The 25,787-nt window shown below is 52.7% G+C and overlaps 4 protein-coding genes across 15 annotated transcripts; 3 read left to right on the forward strand and 1 right to left on the reverse strand.

Annotated features, from left to right (window-relative positions):
- Positions 1 to 23: 23 nt before the first annotated feature.
- C4H17orf49 (chromosome 4 C17orf49 homolog) lies at positions 24 to 2,820 on the forward strand. 6 transcript variants are annotated; one of them, XM_038326482.1, is made up of 6 exons: positions 24 to 279; positions 438 to 532; positions 1,074 to 1,175; positions 1,825 to 2,012; positions 2,227 to 2,331; positions 2,556 to 2,820. In XM_038326482.1, exons 1-6 carry the CDS (start codon positions 259 to 261, stop codon positions 2,618 to 2,620), a joined length of 576 nt encoding a protein of 191 aa, XP_038182410.1. In that variant the 5' UTR covers positions 24 to 258; the 3' UTR covers positions 2,621 to 2,820. The 6 variants fall into 6 exon arrangements, with proteins under 6 accessions (XP_038182410.1, XP_038182412.1, XP_038182417.1 ...); XM_038326483.1 differs by having other exon boundaries at positions 54 to 279; positions 2,560 to 2,820; XM_038326484.1 differs by lacking the exon at positions 1,074 to 1,175.
- A 5,375-nt stretch (positions 2,821 to 8,195) lies between these two features.
- Positions 8,196 to 13,774, forward strand: Bcl6b (BCL6B transcription repressor). The gene is made up of 9 exons (XM_038327282.1): positions 8,196 to 8,225; positions 8,770 to 8,960; positions 9,237 to 9,458; positions 9,567 to 9,911; positions 10,174 to 10,298; positions 10,874 to 11,038; positions 11,112 to 11,242; positions 11,330 to 11,467; positions 11,804 to 13,774. Exons 2-9 carry the CDS (start codon positions 8,782 to 8,784, stop codon positions 11,918 to 11,920), a joined length of 1,422 nt encoding a protein of 473 aa, XP_038183210.1. The 5' UTR covers positions 8,196 to 8,225; positions 8,770 to 8,781; the 3' UTR covers positions 11,921 to 13,774.
- A 3,130-nt stretch (positions 13,775 to 16,904) lies between these two features.
- On the forward strand, positions 16,905 to 20,489 carry Slc16a13 (solute carrier family 16 member 13). 4 transcript variants are annotated; one of them, XM_038326879.1, is made up of 5 exons: positions 16,905 to 17,450; positions 17,594 to 17,737; positions 18,607 to 19,344; positions 19,454 to 19,499; positions 20,012 to 20,489. In XM_038326879.1, the coding sequence occupies exons 1-5, from the start codon at positions 17,252 to 17,254 to the stop codon at positions 20,256 to 20,258; spliced, it is 1,374 nt and encodes a 457-aa protein (XP_038182807.1). In that variant the 5' UTR covers positions 16,905 to 17,251; the 3' UTR covers positions 20,259 to 20,489. The 4 variants fall into 4 exon arrangements, with proteins under 4 accessions (XP_038182807.1, XP_038182810.1, XP_038182811.1 ...); XM_038326882.1 differs by having other exon boundaries at positions 20,129 to 20,489; XM_038326883.1 differs by lacking the exon at positions 19,454 to 19,499 and having other exon boundaries at positions 16,906 to 17,450; positions 20,129 to 20,489.
- Positions 20,490 to 21,518: 1,029 nt separating this feature from the next.
- Slc16a11 (solute carrier family 16 member 11) lies at positions 21,519 to 25,326 on the reverse strand. Of its 4 annotated transcripts, none has more exons than XM_038327143.2 (7): positions 25,247 to 25,326; positions 24,133 to 25,038; positions 23,742 to 23,914; positions 23,294 to 23,640; positions 22,909 to 23,052; positions 21,878 to 22,645; positions 21,519 to 21,795 (listed from the first exon to the last, which is right to left on the reverse strand). In XM_038327143.2, exons 2-7 carry the CDS (start codon positions 24,238 to 24,240, stop codon positions 21,566 to 21,568), a joined length of 1,770 nt encoding a protein of 589 aa, XP_038183071.1. In that variant the 5' UTR covers positions 24,241 to 25,038; positions 25,247 to 25,326; the 3' UTR covers positions 21,519 to 21,565. The 4 variants fall into 4 exon arrangements, with proteins under 4 accessions (XP_038183071.1, XP_038183072.1, XP_038183074.1 ...); XM_038327144.2 differs by having other exon boundaries at positions 23,294 to 23,504; positions 25,247 to 25,322; XM_038327146.2 differs by lacking the exons at positions 23,742 to 23,914; positions 24,133 to 25,038; positions 25,247 to 25,326 and adding an exon at positions 23,949 to 24,030 and having other exon boundaries at positions 23,294 to 23,504.
- Positions 25,327 to 25,787: the final 461 nt, after the last annotated feature.

The following is a 25,787-nucleotide window of genomic DNA, read 5'->3' on the forward strand; positions in this document are numbered from 1 at the left end:
GCCTCAACGAGCTGTCGCGACCCTTCGACGGAAGTGGACTGAAGCCAGCCGGAAGTGAGGCGACGTCTTCCATCTCGTCTTCCTCCGCGCAGCGAGGCAACGCGAGTGACGGAGGAGAGGTCGGGTTTTGGCCAATCAGCTGCGAGGAGGGCGGGACTTCCTGCGCGGGAGCCCAGCGGCCGGCCGCCCGGCTCTCCGTGGTTTCCAGCTCGCGTGGTGGTGGCGGCGGAGCGTCTCCGTGAGGAGGTGCGCGGGGCCATGACGTCAGCGTCCACCAAGGTTCGACCTCCCTCGCGGACTGCGCTCCCTGGCGGCCACGGGAGGGTGGGCCCCCTGCCTGGTTCCCGGCTGGTGCGCGCTGGGCGGGGGGCGGGCGGATCCGAGGCTGGGCTGGGACGGCGCGCTGCCGGCCCCCCGTAATGCTGCTCCGCCCCCAGGTTGGAGAGATCTTCTCCGCGGCCGGCGCCGCCTTCACGAAGCTCGGGGAGCTGACTATGCAGCTGCATCCAGTATCGGACTCTTCCCCTGCCGGGTACGTGAGACCAGCCTAGGACCCGGACTCCGAGAGCAGACGCTTGGATTCAGTCACAGACACGACCCTCGCTAGAGCAGGGAGCTGTATTAAACCTCGTGTGCCAGCGCGGTGTAGTTGCTAGTCATTGTTGAGTTAGTAAATGGCAGGTGACGATACTGCCAGGTCCGCAGATCCCCCACTGCAGACCGACATAACTGTCTCCCATCCACCCCGAACCGCGTGGAATCCCACGCTGTTGCTACACATCTTCCAAGGGTTCCTTTTGTAAGGCCCCTACTTGTTGCATTGGTTTCCGTGGGTTGTTTAGAGCAGCTGTTACGTGATGGAGAGAGATGTTTTCAGGTGGCTCTGGATGCAATTTCATGTGGCTAGCGGTTTGTCCCCAGGTATTTTCCTAGGGAGGTCCTCTACGAATCTCTGAAAGGTGCCTCAGAGACTAGGGGAAAGAGGCTGCTTGGCTGTGGACGGAATAGCCTGTGGGCTGGCACCACACACTCCTCCTTCCGTTTTTGCTATCACCCTTCTCCCCTTCCGACAGCGCCAAGTGGACCGAGACGGAGATAGAGATGCTGAGGGCTGCTGTCAAGCGATTTGGGGACGATCTTAATCACATCAGCTGTGTCATCAAGGAACGGACAGTGTGAGGGAGGGTGGCTGGCAGAGAAAGGGGAGGGGCGGGCAACTTTCTTCTCCTTACCCATTGTTCTTTCTCCGACTCCCCAGCTCAGCATCTTTCCTACTTTGTTGCTAGTTTCATTAGCATTTCCTTGAAGACTGAAAGACCATAATAATTGTGGCAATTGATCGGAAGTTGAGGAAATGCAATGGTAATTAGGACCTTCAGAGAACTTTCTTTTCAGGTGCCCAGATACTCAATGGGTGTATTTGATGAGGGTTCCCTGGCTAGTTCTATAAATGCGTTGAGACTAGCATTTCCAGAGTTGCATTCTGAACCGGTTAGCTGGTCAGGATCCATAAGAAAGTCTCAATCTGCCTTAATCTCACCTCAACATACCTGGTGACCTTACACATCCACATCTCTCTCCCAGAGGTTCATGAAAAGAGCTTTTCTGGCTGCTCTGTTCAGGGAGGCCATTCTTCATAACCCTGAGTGGGCGCAGAGCTGCTGGGGGGGAGGGTGTTCCCTTATTACACATGGATTAGGACCTTGATCTGGATACTTACGAAGAAACTCGTAGAATTCCTTCAGAACGGCCCATTACTCCCCCCTCCCCTTCCCTCGGTTTCTCTGACGACCTCCTCCCTAATCTGCTTCCTCTTCTCTTCAGGGCTCAGATAAAGACCACTGTAAAGCGAAAAGTATATGAAGACTCTGGCGTCCCTCTGACAACCGAGTCCCCCAAGAAAGGGCCCAAGAAGATGACATCTGGGGTCCTCTCTCCTCCAGCCGCCCCTCCACCCAGCAGCTCCAGTGTCCCTGAAGCTGGGGGTCCTCCCCTAAAGAAACAGAAGGCTGGTGAGGGCTGTGGAGTTGCTGCCTAGGGTAGGGGCTGAAGGTCCTATTTGAGATTCAATGAGAACTGGGCCTGGGTCAGAGAAGGACAGGTGGTGCTTCTGTACTCTGGTGATTCCCCAGGCGGGTAGAGGGCTGTGTAGAGCATGAAGCTTTGGAAGACTGGGAGGAGGGAAAGCAGTCAGGAGACCTAGAACCTAGCCTATGCCCCTCCCAGATGTGACACTCAGTGCTCTGAACGACTCCGATGCCAACAGTGACCTGGTGGATGTAGAAGGGCTAGGAGAAACTCCTCCAGCCAAGAAACTCAACTTTGACCAGGGTAGGAGTCCTCCTCCTCCCACACTGGCTGGGGTGGGGAAGAAGTACTCACCTGGATGGTAGGGGAGGGACCAGCAGAAGCCCCGTTCTTGTGCAAGGGCTTCAGAAGGGAAGATACTCAGTGCAGGGTGTCGGGTCAGTTAGTAATGATGCTTGAGAAGGTGAGGGTTTTCTTAGAAACACTCCGTGCTTGCTCCATCCCGGTCCATTTCCTCCCTGTTCCAGACAGCCTGACCCTAGACTCTGGCCTTCTCTCCACCTCTGCTGATACTCCTCTCCTCTCCTGCTGAGCCTTCCGACTCTGACCCTCACCGTTCACCGTGGACCTGTGGAGCACCTGGGATTCTAAGCAAGGACTGCATGAGAGAGGGTCAGAAAGCTGCTGGAGCTGGCCGCCCTGTTCCTGATAAACCTGTGCCCTCACCCTCTGACCTCCATCTGCCAATGGACATTTTTATACAGAAAATTATAATAAAAAACTGTCTCAGTATGGTGCTGCCAGCTGCCATTCCCTCTCCTCTGCTTCGCCCTCAAGGGCTGGCCTTCCCGGTAGCTCTCAGCACCCTGCCTGGAGCAGCACAGCCAATACTGGCAGACTCACTTCCCAGTGCCAATATTTCTGTGCTGCTAGAGCCAGGAGAGCTGGGTGTGGGCAACAAAGACTCTACTTTGCTCTGGAGGCCGGAACTTATTCCCAGGGCTGCTGACAGCTAACATGAGACTACCTGGGGGTTTAGAGGGGCTCTTTCTGTGTCTCATACCCCCCACCTTGCCAGAATCCCATCACTATCACAGATGGGTTTTCTTGTGCGGCTTCTCCAGGGTGGCCTCCCAGGGCCATACCTCAGCGGTGCCTCCCCCACCCTCGCTCTAACACCACAGTGTGGTTTGGACGTGGCCACAGTGCCGTACAAACCACAGTGTGCTGCTGGGGCGGGAGCAGGACTTGGATGGGTTGAAAGGAAGATGGCACAAGACTGTGCCATGAAGACCCCCACCAAGAGTGAGAAGATGGAGAAAGTGTGAATGGCAAACATGGCCCCAAAAAGGGTTGGAAAAAAATCGGGAATCTGCAATAGCTTAGCAGGCAATAGAGAGGCTAGGGTTCAGTCTGATAAGCTTGGAACATTCTTGACTTCTGTAGGAATTCAGCTTGGGATCCTTAGGTTAGGAGCAGAAGAAATAGGGGTGACTAGGGAAGACCAACAAACTGCCTCCGGACAGAGGCAGGGACCTAAGGCTTCCTGTGTCCATTCCTCCCTCGCTAGGTCAGAACCCAAGAGAAATGCTAGAAGATTCAGGGCCAAGGACAGCAGGGTTGGGAGTTGGCAGTCCAGAGGTGGTGGGGCTGGAACACGGTTGAGAGAGGGGGGCCGGAAGTCACCCTGGGCCCTGGGCCTGCCACAAGATGGAGGCCAAAGGCAGGAAATGGAGGCCAGGGAGAAAGAGGAGCAGCAGAGCCCAGGAAGAGGCCCATCTGAACCTAAGGGCCAAGAATTCAACCCCAAGTGCTGCTTCTGCTCCCCATGGTCCCACAAGACCCACGCCCCACCCCCACAGCAACACTCCTTAGCCCATTCACCAGGCCCAGGCAGGCAGGCCCACCCCTGAGAGCCACGTTTAAGCAAAGACAAACATGTCTCTCCCCACCCCCAACCCTAGGCCTTCCCTTAGCCTTTTCCTTCTGTCCAAGATTTGATTTTAAAAAGAACCTCCCAGAAGGCAAAAGTTTCTTCTGGAAATTAAAAACAAAAAACAATGTAATACCCAAATATTAACCTTCCATCTCTCATCCCACCCTTTACCACCAGCACCACCAAGCTTCCGACACACCCCCCAAAACTCTTAGCAATCAAAAAATCTAAGATGGTGAGTGTAAGCAGTCTTTTTAGGCCCCCTGAGGATGTCAGACCCTCTCCAAGACTACTACCTGTCCTATATCCATCCCTGCCAAGGCCTCCTGCTCCTTACACCCTCCAGAGCCCCCCAAACAACTGCTGCCCCCAGCGCCCATCCCAGCAAAGCTTTTGTGGGGGTAAAAAAATCAAACACTATCCTAATGTCTGGGGATATTGGGGGGGCTCTCAAGTCTCAGGCTTTGGTTTCAATCTGGAGGACTATATATTAGGGGTACAAGAGAAAGGTTCTCTGGTCATCCCCCCAATTTCAAGAGTTACAGAGCCCAACCCCACCCCAGCACGCACCTCCAAACCTCCCCCCCAACCGCCACGTCTCTCCTGAAAACAGGGGACACTTTCCTCCCCACTTACCTCAGCTACTCTCCCCTGAGATCCTGGTCCCCTATTTTGAAAGGAGCAATTTTGGGGGTGCATCCCTCACATTTGGGGTGCAGGAAAAAAGAGCCGCCCCAGTCGCATCGCTGGCCTCCTTCCTCTCAGCTGGCTCAAGGACTGGGGTGTGCCCTGGGGAGGGGGACCCCCACAAGAGAGCTCTGGAGGGGTTCCTCTACTCCCAGTCAGAACTGGGGACACCCCCCCAAAACCCGTCCCAGCCCATCCGTCTCCAACTCGGCGGGAGAGGCAGCTGCAATGCCCCAGTCAGATTCCCCCAACACTACATTCCTCACCCCATCTAGAGGGGTCCCGGGGCCCCCAAAAAATCCCAAAAAAATCTAGGATGTTGGGAAGACGGTCCTGGACTAGCTACCCAAATTTGGGGTCCTTAGATACCCCCGTTTTTTCAGGAAAATTCTGTCTTTCTCCTGCCTCCCGCCAGCCCTGCTCTGTCCCGATGCCAATTTTGGAAGTCACTCCCTCCTTCCTCCTCCCCGTTTCTTCAGGCCCCCCCGCTTGGGGGCTAGGGTCCAGGACACCTGGCTTCCAGACCGGGGGACACTCTTTAGAGGGCTAGGGGCCAAGAGGTCAAGCTCATTGCCCCTGTCTCAAGGAAGCAGGAAAGCCCGATTCTCCCCTCCCCTCCCCTCCCCCCTGGCTGGTCTCGGTGGTGGTTTAGGAAAGCCTGGAGGACTGGAATCTGCCATTGCTATTGCACAGGCAGTTTTTTTTCCTTGGGTTGGGGGGGTGGGCGGTGGGAGGGAGAGAGGGGAGGAGAGCCGAAGAGAACAGGGACCTAGGCGGGAATATCTGGCCTGGCTTACCCTCTAGCCCCTGCTGCCGTTGGGAACCCCTCCCCCCTCAGTTCACCCTAGTCCTCTGTCTGCTTTCTGTTTGGGGCTTTTATCCTAAAAAATAAGGGTGCAAGAATCACCTCCTTATAGCTCACTACAGTCCCTCCTTGCCAGTTTTAGCAGCACTACATTGGTCAGAAACACCCACTTTAATAAGAGACACCCCATTTTCCTCCACAGATTTTTTTCTTCCATAAGAAATTGGGGTTCAGAGTGTGAAGCCACCTTTCCCCTCTCAGCTCTATAAGCCACGTACTAATAATTCTATGATGAAACATACTGCTTTTTCCAGGCTTCTCCCTTCAAATTCAAATTATTTGGGGGTTCACTAAAATAGAACTTCCTAGAATCTGGGGCGAGAGGGGGCTATCAGCAAAAGATAACCTAAACCAGAAATGCACCCTAGAATAGGTGAGCTTCCAAATCAATCTCAATTTACGATCCACCTCCGCTTCACCAAGTGTGGCCAATGACAAAACACCCCAAAGTCGAACACCCCCAAACTATCCTACGAGGGGGGGTTCTCATAGTCTCTCCTCTGGAAGAGCTCCATACCTAAACATGTACACTGGAATACCCTCCCCTCAAAATGAGTTTCCACAAGATTCAAATATAAAACTTTGTCCCTCCCCCATCAAGTTCTCAACTATAAAAGCCTTCGAACTTGCTCCTAGATTCCTGTTCTGCCTCCAACTTAATGTAATTTTGCTTCCTAAAAGGTCCAAGTTCAATTTTATGTCCCCAAACAATCTCATCTAAACCTTGAAACAGAGAGCACCTGGAAGACTCTCCCAGTAGACCAAAATAACAGAGATGGACAGTCTCAAAATCATGGTCATCCCCAAACCTTTAAGACCAGTTCCATGCTTCCAGCTTGCTCTTAGCTCACAAGACTAAAAATCAGGCCCCATAGACTCTACTAGCATCCTATGGTAGGTAGCACCCCAAAACTGACCACATACCTAATTCAAAGCGAACATCAAAGAGAGCCCTTGAGGTTTACACCTCAAAATTGGAGGTAAAAATTGGATAGAGACCAAAATAACCCTGGTAAAAGTAAGGGCAAGACATATTTTCATCTCGAATCCTTAGGTTATCCCCAATTCTCAGTTGGTCTGCTGTTTTGTTTGTTGTGTGTCTGCTCAAAAACAACAAACAATAAAACGAACAAAAAAGTCCCCTGGAACAGAAGAGAGAGGTCTCAGGCCTAGTTACGCTGCTCCATGGTCAGTGTTCTCTCATTCTTGGCCAGCTGCGTAGACTCCTGACCCCATAACCATAGAGCTCCGGCTCTGCCCCTGGGCTCAGCTCTGACCTCTCTTATTCAAACGAGATCCTTGTCTTCCCACCACAAGGCTCCCCAAACAAAATCTAAGGGTGTGGTCCCTGCCTATCTCCTGGATGGAGGACTTAAAATAAGGTTACCCGGTTCTTCCTGCCTTTCTCCTCAGTCCTCTCGTTTACTCCACCCGATGTTCAATTAATGTTCACTCAAAACTCTACTGACATCTGGATAGCAGTGTCTATCCAATTAGAAAAAGATATCCCGGTGTTCCCAGGCTCAAGACCCCACTCCTTGTCCCAACCTCTCCCCTCATTCCAAGGTCAATTCCACACGAGTTCCAACTCGAGTTTCCTTCGGGGACCCTAACTCTCCTGTCCTCTACCTAGTGCCGCACTAAGAGACAGAGGTGCAGAGTAAACTCTTCGCCAAGAGAAGGCAGCAGAAGTTTATGGTAGCCCAGACTGAATGCATTCAGCTCTCTGGTCTGACCACATCCCCAGCCGGGAGACCTAGGGGCGAAGCAAGGCTAGTGCTCGTCCGCCCCCTCGTGGAAGGATGCAGACATTGCCGAGCTTTGCCTACTTGCCGCGCTGGACCCCGGCGTCCCGCCAGACTCTAAGCGCAGCCGACCGGCGGGTGCTCGAGGCCCTAGTGAGCTAGGACTGACGGAGAGCAGCAGGGCTTTGGGCGGGAGTCTGTCTTTCTGGATTCCTAAAAGGGTTCAGAAGAGAATCGGTAGTAAGAGGCCGGACGCCTAGGTCTCCCGAGCGTCTCTCGGTCCCCACCCGGGGCTTTCCCCACCTCCTCGAGGGGAAGCAGCTGCAGGAGCCGTCCGGTCGCAGGACAATGGAAGGAAACGAACTAGAAATCATATCCGCCCTCTTCTTACTCCGCCTGGTCAGGGCCCCCCCTTTTGTGGGCCCTGCCTGTCAATCATGCCTCCTCCCACTGTCTGAGACCCCCTCGGGAATCCACTACCGCCTGCCCAAACCCGAGAGCTTGGGCTCTCTATTTGCTCCCTGAATTCAGTACATTAGAAAGGGGAGGTTTACGGCATTCCCTTTCTCCTTCAACAGGCTCTTCGCACCCTCTTTCAAAAGCCAAAACTCAATTCTCGCTGTCCCATGTCCTCCGACGACACAAGGCTCCCATATTACCACCTTCCATACCACTATCCTCCTCCCCAATTCTAATATCCTCATTCTCGGGTACCCATTTAACGAACCAAAGCCCCCTATGATACGACCACCCCGCGATTCTGAGATACAGCGTTTGAGACAGAGACCCCGCCCCGGGCTCACCATCTGGAGAGCGAAAGAGGAAGGAAGGATACGAACCCACGGGTTCACCCCACCTCTACCCCCGCCCCCGACATCCCGGACGGATAAAGGAGCCGAGGCCGAAAGAGAAGAGAGACCCCGCCCCCCTCGAGGAGAGAAGCCGCAGCCCCTGCAGGACAGGGGTAAGAACCAGACCTTGAAGAAATCAGACTTCTGGGTCACCAAAGTGGGTAGGGGTTTGTTGATGGTAATAAGACTTGAATCCCAGAAATTGTTCTAAAAAGAGACTGGGGAGTATGGGATCTAGCAGTGGCAGTTGCATGGGCATGGAAGGGTGTGGGCTGCAGATCATATAAGGTCCCCGGGCAATGTCTGATACCTGGTGACCCAGGCGCGCCAGAAAGCAGGGAAAAGGAAGGTAGTCGATGAGGTAGCTAGAGTGGAACCAACGCGCGGCATGTGGGAGTGCGGGAGTCCTCGCGCCCATCCTCCAGGCGGAGGTACGAGAATTTCTAACTTGCTCTAAGAACTCTGCGATCCAGCAAAGGGAAGGAAGCTACCACTGAAGGCAGAATGAACGAGATGAATTACGTGGGGCTGCTGATGCTGGGCCCGCTATCTGATGGCATTGGCTCTATGGACACCCCGGAAAGAAAACATCAGCAGAAAAGGGATTGTGTCCTAGGCGTGCCTTGGATCCCCTAACTTTTTTTGTGGCTGGCGCAGGCCTGGGTCGCTATGGGTTCCACAGCGGCCCCAGAGGGAGCCCTGGGCTACGTCCGAGAGTTCACGCGCCACTCCTCCGACGTGCTTGGCAATCTGAATGAGCTGCGCCTGCGCGGGATCCTCACTGACGTCACGCTGCTGGTTGGCGGGCAACCCCTAAGAGCGCACAAGGCAGTTCTTATTGCCTGCAGGTTCGAGGGGGTATGGCTCCTGGGGCTAACTGGGTAGAGAACAGAGTCACAAGGCCGTTGAGAGGCAATCCAATGCGGGAGGGAAGTTAGGGATAATAGTCCGCACCTGTAAACTGGGGAGGCGGGGTGGGGGGAATGTGGGAAAGAAGGAAAGAGAAGCATGGGGAAGCATCCAAGAACTGGGTAGCAATACAAATGGGGCGAAAAGATTCTAAAGCATCCTGTGTCTCCTTTGGTCTCCCACCTCCTAACATGTCCCAATTGCCCTCTCTCCAGTGGCTTCTTCTATTCAATTTTCCGAGGCCGAGCAGGAGTCGGAGTGGATGTTCTCTCTCTGCCCGGAGGACCAGAAGCCAGAGGCTTTGCCCCTCTTCTGGACTTCATGTACACTTCAAGGCTTCGCCTCTCTCCAGCCACTGCTCCGGCCGTCCTGGCAGCTGCTACCTATTTGCAGATGGAACATGTAGTTCAGGCATGCCACCGCTTCATCCAAGCCAGGTGAAGGAACCATAGGTTTTTGTGTTCTCCGTGGAAGTGGTGCTCCGGGCATTATGGGCAAAAGCAATGATTAGGAAACGGTGTTAATGACCGTCATACTTTTTCTAGCTACGAACCTCTAGGCATCTCCCTGCGACCCTTGGAGGCAGAACCCCAAAGTCCCCCAACAGCCCCTCCACCAGGCAGTCCCAGGCGCTCCGAAGGACACCCAGACCCTCCTACTGAGTCTCGAAGCTGCAGTCAAAGCTCCCCAAGCCCAGCCAGCCCAGACCCCAAGGCTTGTAACTGGAAAAAGTACAAATTTATTGTGCTAAATTCTCAGACTTCACAAGCAGGGAGCGTGGCTGGGGAGAGTTCTAGTCAACCCTGCCCCCAAGCCAGGCTCCCCAGCGGAGATGAAGCCTCCAGCAACAGCAGCAGCGAAGAAGGCCCCACGCCTGGTCTCCAAAGCAGGTAAAGAATCTGTAACTCCCAAGAGTTTTAGAGGCTGGCCTCCTCTAGGAGACAGAACCATTAATGTGCTACCTGGGGGTGGGTTTTAGAGGAACTAACCCACTTTAGGAAGCTGACCAATGGCCAGAGGGTATGTGGCTTTCTGGTCAGTATTAGTTCCCTTCCAGAAGATAGAGGTCCATATTTTCCAGGAAAAAAGTACCCACCCCTGTGTGTGTATATGTGCCCCTAACCTTTTCTATGGCTCCTACCATCTGCCTAGACTGTCTCTAGCTACTGCCACTGCACAATTCAAATGTGGAGCTCCAGCAAATACCTCCTACCTCTTTACACCCCGGACTCAAGAAACTTCTGGATCAACTTCTAAGCAGGCTCACCCACCACCAGGTCAGAGCCCTTCTTTCTTTCTCTTTCTGCTTCTCTTCTATAGCTGTTCCAGGTCAACCTGGATCAGAAGACCTCAGAAAAGACCTGTTTAAAAGTTCCCAAACTTGACTGCATATTAGATCCTTCTGTGAAGTTTTCACCTCGTCAGTCAGAATATCCAAGAGTGGGGACCAATCATTTAAAAAAAAAATTAAGATCTCCGTGTCCTTCCAAAGAACAGCACAGTTTGTAAATTTCTGGCCTAGTCCAATCCAGGCCTAAATAATCTGCCCAGAGTTTGGCAGGGCCTCTCTGGCAGTCTGTCACCCAGAGTGAGGCAAGAAGCAAGAGAAACAGAAAGCTCCACCCACTTGCAAGAACCTCCACATAGTGTCTCCACCATCGACAATTCTAAACATACTACCGAATCAGACATGTCTCACTGGCTGTGAGTAAGCCAAGTGAGTCTCCAGAAGCCTTCACAGGAACTTAGGGGTTAAAATGCACACAAATCCCACTAGAATACTGTTGTGGATTTACTGGTACTTGGGAAGTCCTTAATAACTAAGGTTGACATTGCTCTCCACCCTTCCCAGGAGGTGAGTTTTTCAGCTGCCAGAACTGTGAAGCTGTGGCTGGGTGCTCATCGGGGCTGGACCCCTTAGCTCCGGGGGACGAGGACAAGCCCTATAAATGCCAGCTGTGTCGATCTGCCTTCCGCTATAAGGGCAACCTGGCTAGTCACCGCACAGTGCACACAGGTAGGAGGGGGTCTTGGTCTTCGTGCCGATCGTTCTCTTAGGACGCTCTGACTGTCTTCCTCCCTACTCACAGGGGAAAAGCCCTACCGCTGCTCCATCTGCGGAGCACGTTTTAACCGACCAGCCAACCTAAAAACGCACAGCCGCATCCATTCTGGAGAGAAACCGTACAAGTGTGAGACCTGCGGCTCGCGTTTCGTTCAGGTAAGGAGAGGGCAGGAAGGCTAGCGGGAGGAGCAGAGAGGGTTCTGCCCCTCCCCGAGGCGATCTCAAGGCTCCGCCCCTCCTCAGGTGGCACACCTCCGCGCACACGTGCTGATCCACACCGGAGAGAAGCCCTATCCGTGTCCCACCTGCGGAACCCGCTTCCGCCACCTCCAGACCCTCAAAAGCCACGTTCGCATCCACACGGGGGAGAAGCCATACCACGTAGGTACCCTACAGGGCCTAATCGTTATCCCCCACAGACGTAGGCAGGACCAGGTCTTGCCACCGCTGCTAGATTTTAGTCCAAGTGAGTCAGGGACTTGGACTGGGGAGAGGGGAAGGGATTATTATATTCTCGGACTAGGCACCAAGGGGCTAACAAGTGTTAATGTGTTTGTTAAGTAAGACAAGGCCCATCTCCTGGGCGCCTCAAAGGAATTAGGGGTGTGAATGCTGAAGGGCTGATTGTCAGCGAGAGCTGGACAATTCCCCCTTCCCATCCCAACTAAGAGGTGGTTGGAGGAAGGGTAGGGACCTAACAGACCCGTCCTCCCACAGTGCGACCCCTGCGGCCTGCATTTTCGGCACAAGAGTCAACTAAGGCTGCACCTGCGTCAGAAACACGGGGCTGCTACCAATACTAAAGTGCGCTACCACATCCTCGGGGGACCATAGCTGAACGCCCACCAAAACCACACTGGTTCCCAGGGGACTGCCAAAGCTGCGGGCGCAGGCTTGGCTTCCCTGGCGGTCTTGATATGGGAGTGTGCCAGGCCACTCTGGTATCAGGAACTCGTCACCTTAATTTTGTACTGGGGAGAGCAGGGGTGGCAGATCCTGGCTAGATCTGCCTCTGTTTTGCTGGTCAAAACCTCTTCCTCACAATCCAGATTGGATAGCTAGGGGCTGGGGAAAAGGAGAGATGCAAGGGACTTGCTCTCTTCCAGGGAACCTGCCCCTACTCCCCTCCCCCATTCCAAATGGTTTATCTGTAAATATAATTTATTAAGGCCCGTGGGTGGCCCCAGGGCCTTCGTTCAGCTTGCATTTCCGACTTCCCTCTTCTGAGACACGGAAGGTGAGGGCCCCGCTCTGCTGGCAGGGCTTCCTAGCACTTGGCTCTCTCCTTTGACATGAGTGTCTCATGTTGTTTTCCTTGTAACCGTTCTCTCTGGAATCATCCTTCTTCAATTTGTTTGCTTGTTGGTTTGTCCCTCCAGTTCTAGGATGTGACCTTTTGCTTTCCTAGGGCAGACCCTGAGAACATGTAAGGTTGGGCAAGGAATCCTCTCTGGTATTCTGGATGGTGCAAGTCCTGTAGCAGGCTAGACATGGAAAGAAAACGTTCAGCTCTTCGAGGGTGATGGGAACCTTTTTAGATGAACACAAAATGTGGATAATTAATTCCTCCTGAAGGCTGGGAAAGTGGGGCCTAGATTCCTCATCATTCTAAATGGAGGTGGGTAGTCTCTCCGGCAAGAAAGCATAGCCGCTAAACTGTACCATTGCTCTTTCCACCTGGGTTTGAATGCACTGTGCCCATCTCTCAGACAGTCTGCCTCAGGGTCTGCGCTGAACCCATGATCCTCCCACTGAGGTTGAATTAGTATTTTCATAGGGAGAGAGCTAAAGATCTGTACCAGAGATTATGAAACCTGTTCTCATCTGTCCAGTTTCTAAGAATGTTATGACCTAGGGAGAGTTCAAGACATTCCTTACCTTGACTTCCCGTCTGACCCCTCCTTGGCTGCACGAGAAGCTGCAGCAGATGTTCCTTGGGGTTCAATATGCCCTTCATTTTGAATGTTTTTTTTTTGTTTTGTTTTATTTTGGTTTTGAACAGCTTCTGGAAAGTGACCAGATTCTAAAAATTTCCTGTTTCACGGATGCTTGGTAATTCTCTTACCCGAGAGTCTGGATCTGTGACTCGGTCTTCCTCCACTGTTCCTGTCTGTGACCAGTGAACGCATTGGTCTTTACATGGGAGACAAAGGGGCTGAGTTCCGTGCTGGTCATTGAGGATTGTCATTGGAATTACATGCTTCAAGGCTTTAAAAGCCTGGTTGATGGGTTGGCCAAAGACCCCTCCCATGTGAACAGGTTGCCTGATGGTGCATGAGGTTAGCCGAGGGCTGCAGCTTCAGATATAGGCCATGCAGATAACAGTGTTAGGGATGGAGTTCCTTGGTTGGATGGAGTGTCTGGAACGTTAGATGATATTCGGGAGCCTCGATTTGTAGTCCTGCTTCTTGCTGCCCCAGGACCTATTTGATGATAGGACTTGGTTAAGGAGACTTGAATCTGTAAGGCAGAGCTTCTGGAATTAAACCATCAGCTGGGGGCTGGCGAGAAAGCCATTCCTTTCCCCCTCCCCATCACCTGAATACAGAATAGAAGAGGGGGGAACAGGAGAGATTGCGAAGGTATTACGGTTTCTGTTCGGCAGACTGGATGGGCATGTGGGAAGTGCCGGGGTGAATGTTCAATCCTGCAAGATCAGATCCATGGAATAAAGAAGCCTCTCTTGCCCTCTGTGTGTCCTAGCTTGTTTGTGGGGGGAGGGTCACCTGGGAACTTGGAAAGCGGTTCCAAAAAAAATAACAACTTGGATTCTGTGTTCATTTCACTGTTCTGTCCCACTAGCCCTCTTCAATGGTCCTTATTCTCCCTTCCCTGCCCTAGCCTTCCGGCTCATTGTGTAGGAACCAGTGACTTCACGAAGCTTATCCGGAGCCACCTGCATCCTGCTGGTCTGAAGTCACTTCCTGGCCAAGGTGTGGAGGCTGCAGAGAGAAAGTAGGAAAGCAAAAGCCTGGGAAACGCATCTGTGCAAGCACGGGTTCCTGTGACCCAGCCTCCCCCTCACACAACCATCAGCAGAGAAAATGGGTAGGGCTCGGGTCCCCTAAGAACAACAGAGGTGAGTTAGAGCAGCTAGCAGAAGGCGGAGTGTGTTAGTGCCCCTGTGCCTGCTCCATCTCCCAGCCCTAATATCTAATGTCCAGTACACGAGTCTCTTCCCCTGACCCGTGTGTCCGGGCGTACAGGTGTATATTCTAGTCCAAGGCTAAAAGTCACTGATTCTAATGTTGCCTCCCTCTGGACTTTCCTCACCTGTGGCAAAGGTGAGTGTGGTGGTGCTTCTTCAGTCTGATGTTCTCCCTGATAATCTAGTTTAGTGACTGCTTAAGTTTCTTTTTCTTTCTTTCTTTCTTTCTTTCTTTCTTTCTTTCTTTCTTCTTTCTTTCTTTCTTTCTCTTTCTCTCTTTCTTTCTTACTTTCTCTAATAACCTAGGTTATACTTGAAAAACAAAAAAGCAGCAAAAGTCCCCATGACCTTCCATTCTAGCTTGTCCCCCAATGAAAATAAGACCAGCAACTATTACTTACCGCCTATTATAAATAAAGCATTCTAGTGCACAGACTTACTAATTTAACCTCTGGTGGCCCTAAAAAGTAGGGAGTATTCTCCCCAGTTTACAGGTGAGGAAACCAATTGAGAAGTTAACTATTTTGACCAAGTAATAAGTCACAAAGTTGGGCTGGAGAGATGGCTCAGAGGTTAAGAGCACTGACTGCTCTTCCATAGTTCCTGAGTTCAATTCCCAGCAACCACATGGTGGCTCACAACCATCTGTAATGAGATCTGGTACTATCTTCTGGCCTGCAAGTATACATGGAAGCAGAACACTGCATATGTAATAAATAAATCTAAAAAAACAAAATAGGTCATAAAGTCAAGGTTGGGACTATGCCCTGGATCTAGAGATCTCAAGACTCTTGACTCCTGAGATCCGACTATTTCCTATACCACTGGCAGATCCCTTCTTATGAGTCTACTTATAACAAGACTGTAGACCCATAGTGTTTTGATATAGTTATTTCATTTTCCATCAATGCAACTGAAAAAAAAATACGGTTTGGTTTGGTTTTGCTTGGTGCAAAGGATTGAACCTGGGGACTTCTACATGTTAAACCAAAAACCTCATGGGTTTAGGAAGGGGGCTTTTAGTTTTATAAATGTAATGAGCTAATTTATTATTGTGCATATGTGTATGATGTTTTTGTATACATGTACATGATGTACGTGGCATGGGTACATGTGGAGGTCAGGGGACAACTTTGTGGTGTTAGTTCTTTCTTTCCATATTTCTGTATGTTCCAGGGATTGAACTCAGGACATCAGACTCCCAAAGCAAGTACTTTACCTGCTAAGCCATCTCTCCAGCCCCTCCCTGGGTCTTTGAGACAGTCTTATGTCCCTCAGGCTGGCCTCTACATCCCTCTGTAGTCCGGGCAAGCCTTGAACTTGTTATCCTCTGGGGTTGCAGGCATGCCTGTGCAATCAAACTTGGTTCATATGCTTATTTTTATGTGCATGAGTTTCTTTGCCTCCGTGAATTTAAGTGACCCACGTGGGTACAGTGCCTGTGGAGGTCAGAAGAGGGTGTCAGATCCCCTGGAACAGGAGTTACAGGCCACTGTGTTGACCAGTGTGGGTGCAGGCAAGAATTGAACCCTGCTGCTTTGAAAAGCCCGACGAGCCATGTCTCCAGCCCTTACAGTATGATTTCTTAAAAGCATAGTTCCTTGGCTCATGCCCCTCTTTTGCCTCCTTCCCCACTCACTGGTCTGGGTATGAATTCTGAACCCAAGGTTTCAAGGTCAGAGTCCTGGGGAGCCAGAGGTAAAGGGACAGAAAAGCCCAAGCCATTGCTGTCATGAGGTGAGGGCGTGCTTGCTAGTGGTCTGGCGAAACGTAGGAGGCTGACTGACTGCTCGAGTGACCCGGTTATGGCATGTCTCCTGTGTACATCAGTATGAGATCAAAAACTGGTTAGGAAAATGGCCATTACTAGAAGACACAGGGAACGCTTCCAGCGCCGCGGAGGAAAGGGTAGGCGGTACTGGGCAACTCTGGATGGTCTGATGGCCGCCCTTCCTCTCCCCAGTTATTTTTGGTCTCGGTGACCTGCAAGTTTCCTGTCGGTGGGTACAGACACTGAAGGAACGAATCCTCATTACAGAAATGGATGCCAGGAGTCCAACAAGTCTGCCTCACCCCCCCCCCCCCCCCCCCCCACCTTTTAACATAGCACTAGGGATTGAACCAGGATCTACACAAAACTGTATGCTACTTTTAATTATTTTAAAATTTTGGGACAGGGTTTAGGATTGACCATGCTGACCCATGACTCTGACTCTGGAACAGCTGGAATAACAGGCTGGGCTCTCCCGTCTTCTCTCTGCCTCTGTTCCTCTCGGGCCCAGCGGTCTAGAATTTTCAAAGCTTTGCTAGCCGCCCCAGGTGCTATATCAGTTTTACTCTTACCTCATAACCTATCCCTTCGTACCCACGCTCCCTGGCAATTCTTGGATGCCTCACTAAGCAAGTGAGTTCCTGCCTGGCCAGGACCAGTTTATCCACAACCACCTCTTAGATGCAAGTCTTAAAATGTGAATGATCCCAGTACCCGCAGAACCCTCCCATAGGTCCCTTGTCACGTGGGGGCCTATCTTCGGCTAGTCCCTCCTTACGCATGCGCCCCTCTCACTGCAGGTTCGGAACAATGCTGTAAATCCCGCCCACCCCCTCCGGACCCACCCCCTGCTCCGGAGACCTGCAGCCTAATTGGCGAGCTTGGGGTTGGATGTTGGCCCACTTAGGCAGGTGCTGAATCCTCAAAGATAACACAATCCCTAACCAGACTCTCTCCTCGGGGTTGTGGCTTGAACCCAGTTCTATTCTCTGGCTTCTAAAGAAATCATCTGGCACGGATCTGGATTCTAGCTGCGGGCTAATCGGTGGCAGTGGCAGGTCCCAGCTCGTAGGCCTCCCTCCTCTTGAGGGAAAGGCGCAGGCGCCCCATGCTTTCTCAGTAACTTCCTAGCGACCAGCCACTTTTCGGCGCCCGAGCGTCCTGCGGGGTGGGTTGGTCAATGTGGGCGGTTTAAAGCCTTGATCTCGCAAGGGCTCTCAGGGGCTGCAGCTTTGTTCCTTCCCGAATGGCGCGCAGGGCTGAGCCCCCCGACGGGGGCTGGGGATGGATGGTGGTGCTCTCAGCGTTCTTCCAGTCGGCGCTCGTATTTGGGGTGCTCCGTTCCTTCGGTGTCTTCTTCGTGGAATTTGTGGCGGCGTTTGAGGAACAGGCAGCCAGAGTTTCCTGGATCGCTTCCATAGGGATCGCGGTGCAGCAGTTTGGGAGTGAGTGCTGCGCCAGGGTGCGGTGGCCTACGACCCTCGGAAAAGAGGGATTTGGGGACCAGAACAGGGAAAGGCGAAGGGTCGGGAGGATGCTGAGGGAGGACGGCGGAGACCACCTCGCAGAACCCCTTCCAATTCCCCAGGCCCAATAGGCAGTGCCCTGAGCACGAAGTTGGGGCCCAGGCCTGTGGTGATGACTGGGGGCATCTTGGCTGCGCTGGGAATGCTGCTTGCTTCATTTGCTACCTCCTTGACCCACCTATACCTGAGTATTGGGCTGCTGTCAGGTGAGACCCTGGGCACGGGCGGAAGTCCAAGGCCTAGATCTTAAGCCTCCAAATTTTCACCTTCTTCCACCTCTTTCCAGAAAGGCTTCGGGAGAACCTGTGCCCTGAAGGGAATTCTTAAGCTGAGTGACTAAATCAAAGATAATGAATCCAGAAACTACTACAAGCCCAAACCCATCGGAATGGAGTGTAGTGGGAGAATTTCTTTTAAGATTGTGCTAGGTATCGACTGAAATAGAGATATCATTGGCCTGTTTTAAAATAATAATAATAAGGCTTACAATGCTTTTCGATGTTTATACACCTGGGCAACGGAAGTTTAACGCAGCCAGAAATGGTAGAGATGGGGCTCTGATTCCAAAGCTCTGTTTTAGTTATTTTAGGAACATTATCTCTTGTCTTCCCAGATCCCATAAAGCAGTGGTTCTCAACCTGTCGGTTGTGCTCCCTTGGGAGTTGAACGACCCTTTCACAAGGGCTGCATTCAGATAGTCTGCATATCAGATATTTATATTACGATTCATAACAGTAGTAAGACAACAGTTATGAAGTAGCAATGGAAAATAATTTTATGGTTGGGGGGGGTCAACACCACATGAGGAACTGGGTTAAAGGGTCACAGCATTAGGAAGGTTGAGAACCACTGCCCTAAAGTGTGTTAACCCCATTTTGCAGATAAAGTAATTGAGCCTGGGAGATTAAGCAGAACACAAAAGGTCACACAGCTAGAAAGTATCAAAACCAGCACTAAAATACCCAGGTCTGTGGAGTCCAAAGCAGGAGCTGGTCTTCTGCTAGGTAGTATTGGGATTACTGGGTATTCTGAGCACCCCCAGAGTCCACAGCCACCCCCCCTTTCTTTTTGACAGGCTCTGGCTGGGCCCTGACCTTCACTCCGACACTGGCCTGCCTCTCCCGTTACTTCTCTCGACGTCGATCTCTGGCCATGGGGCTGGCGTTGACTGGAGTGGGCCTCTCTTCTTTTGCGTTTGCCCCCCTCTTCCAGTGGCTGATAAGCAGCTATGCCTGGAGGGGAGCTCTCTTGCTAGTGTCTGCCCTCTCCTTACACCTGATGGCCTGCGGAGCTCTCCTCCGCCCACTCTCCCTAACTGAAGACACTTCCGTGGGTGGCCCTGGGGCCCAGCTCTCCTCCCTCCTCCATCATGGCCCCTTCCTCCGTTACACTGTTGCCCTTACTCTGATCAACACTGGCTACTTCATTCCCTACGTCCATCTGGTGGCCCATCTGCAGGACCTGGGCTGGGACCCACTGCCTGCTGCCTTCCTACTCTCGGTGGCTGCGATTTCTGACCTCGTGGGCCGGGTGGCCTCTGGTTGGCTGGGAGATGCAGTTCCAGGGCCTGTGGCACGATTACTGATGCTTTGGACTACCCTGACTGGGGTGTCACTAGCCCTGTTCCCTGTGGCTCAGGCTCCCACAACCCTGGTAGTTCTGGCTGTGGCCTACGGCTTCACGTCAGGGGCCCTGACCCCAGTGGCCTTCTCCGTGCTTCCTGAGCTGGTGGGGACTGCAAGGATTTACTGTGGCCTGGGACTGGTACAGATGATAGAGAGCATCGGGGGGCTACTGGGAGCGCCTCTCTCAGGTAAGGAGAATGGGGTTGCCAACTGGGCCAGGGATGTCATGCTGCATAATTGGAGGAAGGAACTATTCCCTAATATTAACATATGGTATATGTTAATATTGCCTTCTAGTATGTTACAGCATACAGCCTGCAGAGCCAATCCTAACAGTCCTGAGGTGGGTTCACAGGAGGACAGACTTGGGTATGCGAAGGTCTGAGTAGGTTGACAAAAAGCAACCCAATGAACTGCAGGCTGGGTTTTTAGAAGACCTAGCCTGACCTAACATTGTCTTTTTTACCCTTTGACCCACTGGGCCCCTGCCCAAATGTCTGGTTAAAGGTCTCCATGCTCAAGATGCTAGAACCTTCTGATCTTTAAACACCTCCCTCTTAACTATTAACTGAAGGTTTAGAAGAGCCACTGCTGAAAGAAGAAACCACACAGATACGCCTGACTTAACATGGCTCACCAAATACCTACAGGCTGGTCTACCTACAGGGAGGCTGGTAGCTGAGAGAAACCCTTGGAGGCTGTTGAGAAACCAGAGTCTCCTATTCATTCAGTCTTACCTTGGGAATTGCATCTCTCCTAAGACAATGGATCTTCCTTGCCCCCGAGTGGGATCTAGGCCATTAGCCCCAGTGTGCAGGCCACCCATGTGTATTTCTTTTTCTCTCTTGGACCCAGGCTACCTCCGGGATGTGACAGGCAACTACACGGCTTCTTTTATGGTGGCTGGGGCCTTCCTTCTTGCAGGGAGTGGAGTTCTTATCACCTTGCCCCATTTCTTCTCCTGCATCTCAGCTTCTACCTCCAGACCCCAGGACCTTGTAATAGAAGCAGCGGAGACCAAAATTCCCCTGCCCAAGGAGGAGGGCTTGGGAGAGGACTGAATTCCACCAGGAGGCAGCGGTCATGGAAAGCCAGAGCTTGACAGCACCAGGTCCTCTGCCCTGTCAAGGCGTCCACAGAAGCACAGTGCCTTAGGATTCTTGATCTGCCTCCACCAGAGCAGACCTGGGGTTCCCGCGATTTATGTGCCAACCCTCTGTTTTTTGTTGATGACTTTCACAACACCTCCTCTGTACTCCCCAACTTTTCTGAAGGATCCAGGAGATCTCAGCCCACTGAGTTCTGAATCAAATCTGAAAATCAAAGGCCAAGAGTCTTCTCATGTTTTATATGTGATTTCTGGTCTCGTGCGGATAGAAAAGAAATAAGGAAATGAACAATAATTGTAATCTCAAAAAGAACTGGAGGTGCAGGTGCTTGGGGCAGCTAACAGGTCACCACTGAACAGAAGAGCCGAGATGTCCGTGAGCTCTGGTAACCCCGAGTTCTTCCCTCCCGTCCATCCCCTCCCTCTTCTCCCCTGCTCCTGTGATACAGAGGGGAGAAAATGAAGAGAAAAGCCTGTGTGTGGAGGAAGGCGGCTTGGGAGCAGAAGCTGCAACCTAAGATTCTTGTACTTTTGAGACAGAGCCTCACCATGTAGCTCAGGCTGCTCTTGAACTTGAGACCTGGCCTCCACCCAAGTACTGGGATTACAGGTGCTCACAACTGGACCGGTGGATTTTTGTTTCTCTTAGGCTAACAAAGGCAGATCAAAATGCAAGGAAAAGCATGAATTTTGGGAGCTGGAAAAAATAATAAGCTCAGCAGTTAAAAGCACTTCCTGCTTTTCCAGAGGGCCAAAGCCACCCACACATGGTGGCTCACAACCACCTATTAATCCAGATCCAGGGGATCCTATGTCCTCTTCTGGCTTCTGTGGACACCCACACATATGTGGCATACATTCATACAAACACACACACACATAGCGTAAATAAAAATCAAATCTTTTAAACAGTAGGTCTGGAGAGAGAACTCAGCAGATTGCTGCTCCTCGTGGCGACCTGTTTGGCTCAGGGCATTCGCACCAGGCAGTTCACAACCGCCTGTAGTCCAGCTCCAAGATCTCAAAGAGATCTGGCCACCACAAACCCACACAAATAAACATTTGAAGTATGAGATTTAGATATGCCCGTTAGCAAGCTGAAACTGACAAGCTCACAACTTCTCAAAGACCCTCTTAAGGCAAGGATTTGAGCAAAGGAAAACTGACTGGATAGGCATCCTCCTCACCACCAGGGCCGCTGGGGTCCTGTTGCTTTCAGAAGGTTTTTGTTTTTGTTGTTGCTTTTCAACAGAGTCAGACAAAAAGCCTTTATTAGGGAAGGGGCTCAAACAAGAAAAAGATCAACAAGTGGTTTCCCGGGTGGGATCAGCGCCCCCTGCCGAGAGCAGGGATGCCTGTGGAACTGGGAGCAGCTCCCCTCTCTCAGGGGGAGGGGTAGGTGGAGGTGAGACTGGACGGCAGGTTGGGAGGGCTCTGGGCAGCCCCATGTAGATGAAGCTGCCAGAGAGGATGAAAGAGCTGCACACCAGGAAAGAGGCACTGAAGTCTCCTGTCTTATCCCTTAGGAAACCTGAGAAGAGGGATAAAGGAATTTAGAGGCCTGTCATCCCAGGGGCAGACGTCTTGAGCGAATCTTCAGACTCAACCCTTACCTGACAGGGGAGGGCCCAGGAGTCCCCCGAGGCTCATCAGCATCATCACCAGCCCTGTAGCCTGTACCACACCTCCAATGCCCACCAGCCCGGGGAGCACACCGAAAACCAGTGGGGCATAACTCCCGGCGCTCAGGCCGTAGGCCCCAGCCGCGGCTAGCAGGGGAGCCCCCCAACCCTCCTCCGTCTCCACAGTGGGCACTAGTCCCACTGCCAGTACCCCTAACCCAGTCAGAGACCCAAACACAACCAGAAGGCGCGGAAGGGGCACCCAGCCCTGGTCTGCAAGCCATCCACTGACCAGTCGGGCACTCGCATCTCCCACTGCAGCGACAGCCACCACCAACGCTGCCCCGTAACCCCCCATCCCCTGATCTAAAGCGTGCGGACCCAAGTGCACGTAGGGGACGAAGTATCCGCCCCCAATCAAGGCGGTGCCCAAAGCAAAGATTGTAAAGGCTCGGCGTCTAAAGAGACCTAGGCCAAGGGCAGCTAAGGGAGTTCGAGGTGGGGCTAGGGGGTCACCAGAAAGAGCCAAGGGTCGTAGCAAGGCGCCACAGGGTGTGAGGTGGAGGGTGACAGCGCCAAGGAGGAGCAAGGCACCCCGCCAGCCGAAAGTATCAAGGAGGAACTGCAAGGCAGGTGCCAGGAGCAGCGAGGATGCCCCATTACCGGTGAGCGCCAACCCTACCGCCAAGACCCGACGGCGGGAGAAGTACCGAGAGAGGGTACCCAGGGAAGGGGCGAACACCAGGGCCCAGCCGGAACCTGCAAATGGATAGGACAGGATAGGGGTACGAGGATGATTTTCCTAGCATTCCTTAGCCCTGCTTCTCTTCTCCATGCGCACGAACACACAACAGAGAGAGAGAGAGAGAGAGAGAGAGAGAGAGAGAGAGAGAGAGAGAGAGAGAGAGAGAGAGAGAGAGAGAGAGAGAGAGAGAGAGAGAGCGCCTTGTTCGGTCCCCTACCCCACAAGAAGCTCCTGTCCGCATTATCATCCCTGAAGCATACGAGCATCCCATTCTTACCAGCGAGGAGGCCCAGGCCGAGGTAGAGGTGTAGGAGGCTTCGGGCGAAAGCCGAGAAGACCAAGCCAAGCGAGGTTAGGACGCCCCCAACCATCACCACGGGGCGTGCCCCCCAGCGAGTGCTCAGGGCGCTGCCCACTGGGCCTAGAAGGGGGCGAAGTCAACGAAGACATGCCCCGGGACCCCCAAACTATCTCCAACAATTCTCATTGGCTGTTTTGCTTGACCTGGTAACTCCTCCCTTTGACCTCAAGACCCACTCTTCTAGAACTTGGTTCCACCAGTAGCTCTCAGGTTGTCTGGTAATCAAGTCTGCTGTCTCCCATCACTAACATCACGGCCTCTCCACCCGGTTCCCGCCTCCCACCTCGGGGCCCCCCCTCACTGGCTGCCTGCTGCACGGCCAAGGCCAGGGCGCTGACCCACGCAGTGTCCTGGGCGCTTCGTTCAAAGTGCTCCGCGAGGTCGGGGAGGGCAAGGCCCAGGGAGCGTAAGAGCCCGTAGGAGAGCCCGTTCACGGCGAATGCTGAGGCCGCCACCACCCAGCCCCAGCCCCCGTCCGGGGGTCCGGCCGGCTTGGGGGTCATCGCCGTCTGCTGGGGTGGGGAAACACCTGTGAATGAAGTCTCCACGCCTGGGCCTCCGCTAGGGAGCTGACGTCCCTGAGATCCAGCCTCGGGCTGCTCGCCCAGGGTGGGCACGTCGCCCCGAGCATGGGCGCGGGAACCAGGCCTAGGGATAGAAGTCTTGGGTGCGCGTGAGGTCCTGGAAGAGGGGGAACAGCAGGATCCCCCAGGCCAGAGCTCCTCCTTCCCGCACCCTCTTTCTCTTACCCGACCTCTCCCGGCGTTGGGAGTAGGGAAAGGGCGAAGGTGGGTTCGGCTGGTTTTTCTCCGCGCGTTCCTGGCAGGCAGGGTTCTGCCGAGTCGCCAGCCAGTGCAGAGATGGAGCCCAACTTGGACCCGCTCTCTCCGTAAACAGAGATCACCACAGGGGCCCGAGCCACCTGGGACACGGGGTGGGGGTGGGGGTGTGAGTACCGAGGGCGGGGGCAAGCGAGACAGCCAATCCACCGAGCCTGGGCCGAGGCCTGACGCCGAGTCCCACGGGGATTGAATTATCCACACGCAACCCCCAGTCCTGGATAGGGAACCGCGAGGAATGAGTGGCCGCGCCCCGCCCCTCCCCGCGCCTCTCGGCGCCACGGGGCTCACGCCCACGCACCTGCAGCCGACTGCGCACGCAAGAAGAGCCGGCTTGCAATCCGTGCTCGGCCAGCTGCCCACGCGTGAAAATAGCGGTGGTCTCTAAAGCCTGAAAGAGTTCTTCCATTCTCGGATTTGTTGCTGAGGATCCTGTAAACCTCTGACATCAAATCACTGGGCCACCAATGGACAATACTAGCAAGCCCTCACGGGAAATATGACTTCCCACTATCAAGACCTGTGAAGTTCCAGGCAGTCTTTACACACACACACACACACACACACACACACACACACACCCCTTTGTCATTTCATTCTTACAATAGCCCTTTGACGAAGATGCTATCCCACTTTACAAATGGATGGAGTAACTGATGCTTAAAGACGTTAGCAGACATACCCCCAAATCGTTCTGCTTCAAAAAAGAAAGTGGAAATATTGGAATTTAGGTTTAGCCTACCGTGGGAGGATGCAGGTCAAACAGACCTAGGAGTGGAAACAGAGCTTGCACTAGCCAAGGGAAATAGCCTGGAGACAGATTGATGTGAACTTCCCTGGAAAGGACAGCGTCTATGCAGAGCCACCGTGCGTAGGATTCTAAACCAACAGTGGTTGGGAGTAGATGACATCTTTGTCACCAGAATCGCTAAAGGCTTAGGTTAGATTTTTAAAAGCAAAGTTAAGAGTTCAGAGAGACGAATCCAGGTGTTTTTTCGTTTGTTTGTTTGTTCTTTGAAGACTCCAGAGAGCATCCTTCTTTACCAGGTCACTCTGGCTTTCCTTCTGCCATCTGACTAAATAGGTGTGCTCTTTTGGTTTAATCATTAAACAACGCCATTGAAATTTCAGCAATTTGCAGGTCGGAGTACTATCAACGCATAGCCACAGGATGGCAGTGTTTCCTAACTGATGAGAAAGCATCTGCCTAGAAAGGGAAGAAAAAAATAGCTCCAAAGTTGTGAAACTGGAAGACTAGAGAAGGCAGACAGACTCTCAGCAGCACACCCTTGTGGGTAAGGCCCTCCCACCCTGGGCAGTTAGCTTCCTCCCCGCTCCCCTCTGCTCTTTTCTCAGCTCTGGGTTGTTATCTGCGGAAATGCCCTGGTACAGGGACCTTAGGAAAGCAGACTCACTGGTTTCACCAGCCAGGCCACCAGGGAGGCAGGGAACTGGTTTTCCGAGAAGGCTGCCCAGGACTCTGCTGTAAGTTGAATCAGGTCAAGCCAAAGGAATGGCTCTCTCCATGGTGAAGTAGAAATATAGCCAGGGAGGAGACTGGGGCCTCTAGGTCTAGGTTGTACCAAGTAATGCTGTGCACTATGGCAGGACGAGAAACCCGGAAGCCTGGGATTATCAGTTGTGAAAGGGAGCATTCCTCTTCTGCCTGATGTTCTTAGCCAGAGCTGTGTGTTGTTCATGGAGGTAATATAGCACTGGAAAAGCAGACACCCCACCCCCCCAGCAAGACTTACTGAGCCTGACTCTCAGCTCTCTTGCTTAGCTATCTGATTGCAAACAAGAGCCTGTTTCCTTGTTTTCTTTTAAATGATTATAATAATAGTTACCTGATAGGGTTGTTATGAGGATTAAATTTGTCATGGTGTGTGCATGCGCAAGAGACTTAGAACAGTGTCTGAATGTGATCTGTGCTAGCCCCACTGTCAACACAGTAAC

The sequence above is a fragment of the Arvicola amphibius genome, chromosome 4 (genome assembly GCF_903992535.2).
Source record: "Arvicola amphibius chromosome 4, mArvAmp1.2, whole genome shotgun sequence".
Classification (NCBI taxonomy): Eukaryota; Metazoa; Chordata; class Mammalia; order Rodentia; family Cricetidae; genus Arvicola; species Arvicola amphibius.